This window comes from Perkinsus marinus (assembly GCF_000006405.1).
Source record: "Perkinsus marinus ATCC 50983 genomic scaffold scf_1104296975596, whole genome shotgun sequence".
Classification (NCBI taxonomy): Eukaryota; Perkinsozoa; order Perkinsida; family Perkinsidae; genus Perkinsus; species Perkinsus marinus.
In genome coordinates, this window is record NW_003200720.1 from 98,522 (window position 1) to 100,020 (window position 1,499).

The window sequence follows — 1,499 nt, forward strand, 5'->3', positions numbered from 1 at the left end:
AGGAGTAGGTGCTACCGTTGACGAGGCCGGCAGATCCAACTGAAGCTCAGGAGTACGACTTGGCTATTGCAGGGTGAGTCTGACCACTTGGTTTTGTAAAAGCGCCCGCCCGGACGATCGATTTGTGTTGATTGTAGGTCTGTATTCGAATTCTTCCGCTTTTATCCGGTTCGTCTGGCGTGCACTTTTGCTGCGCTCCTGGACCAGGAGTTTGTAACGGCGACTGCTGTTGGAAAGTATATACTGTTGAAATCGGAGGGCGGCCTCAGGGAAGGTAGGGAGTCACGACTTGAGTCGTGAAGTGACAAGTTTACGGTAGTCCTTGGTAATTACTGCGCTCGAGACGTGCTGCTGGAGCTGATACCAAGATGTGGGAGAAAAGTGGAATCGTTAAAGAATATGATTGCTGGTAAGTTGGTCGTTTTTTCGGGAGGGAAAATTGACGTATTGTGTAGGTTATGATGGTATGGTTCAAGAGGACGGTAGGGCACAGGATTTGCAGAAACAGTTGGAGAGAGCTCAGCAGACGTTGGTGGAAGTGAGTTGAGTGGGTCTTGCTTGCTGAACTGTAGATGTTAATTAGCATAGCGAGTCATTCATGAGCATTGATTATGTGCGAGAAAGCGTCGTGATCAGGGTTGTCGATTTCAAAGGAGTTTCACCCTAGTGATATGAGAAAGCTAGCGAAAAGTGTATTTCATGATTACTGCATATCACCGCGGAGATCGCATTTTTGACAGAGTATTACGCCACTTCACGTGAAACGGGTGAAGCTCCGATGAAACTTTCTGAGATTTTAAATTTACGCAGTTTTCTCACAGCAAAGGATGGTCGTTCTGTTGATCGAGAGATATGCGGTGCCTATGGCAGTGTCGGAATACATGTTCCTTTTCCTTAGTTGTTCTCAGGAGTTTGTATGTTAGTATTTGGAGTAGAAGTGTCGAGAAGCCAACAGTAGTTTCGCAAAATTTCCTCAAGATTTTCATATTTTCACTGACATATGTGGTTGACCATGTGCACACTTTTTCACATTGGATTTAGGTATTCAATTCGGCAGTAGCTGATCTCATCGCGGCTTATAACGGACTAGATGTGGATGAATCTTTCGACGATATGAGACAAACTTTGGTGGAGTTGTTGTTGGACGTTTGCCGGTGAGGAGCCAAGAGGCGAGCGATTGGTGTTGTTATATTTTCTAATAGGAGCAATCTGGCTCTCCTGCCCAGTCTGCAAACTGCAACTGTGGATACGCCTCCTGAGATGAAGACGGTCATTAGCAATGTTGAGATTCTTGTTTAAACGACGAAAGGATTTTCACACAGAGAATATCTTGCGTTACTTCGGTGTGCCCTGGTTATGTTTTTGCTCTTCATTTTTTATGATCTTCTCACTACGCAGTTATTATTGCTCAGGGTAGCGAGTGGGCGACCGAGATCAAACAATGCTGATTATTGCATCGAATAGTCGTCTTATTCCTTGTCGCTGTTTGTTCCCATGTC

The 1,499-nt window shown here is 45.2% G+C and overlaps 1 protein-coding gene across 1 annotated transcript in view; it reads left to right on the top strand.

Moving 5' to 3' along the window:
- The window catches only part of Pmar_PMAR025516 (hypothetical protein), a gene marked incomplete at its 3' end in the record, with an annotated part of 5,539 nt that extends 4,240 nt beyond the window's left edge, over positions 1–1,299 (top strand). The window contains exons 8-11 of the mRNA XM_002765130.1: positions 138–274; positions 456–538; positions 1,042–1,154; positions 1,203–1,299. Coding sequence (XP_002765176.1) covers positions 138–274; positions 456–538; positions 1,042–1,154; positions 1,203–1,299 — 430 coding nt within the window. The remainder of the gene's footprint in view (positions 1–137; positions 275–455; positions 539–1,041; positions 1,155–1,202) is intronic.
- Between the last annotated feature and the right edge of the window lie 200 nt (positions 1,300–1,499).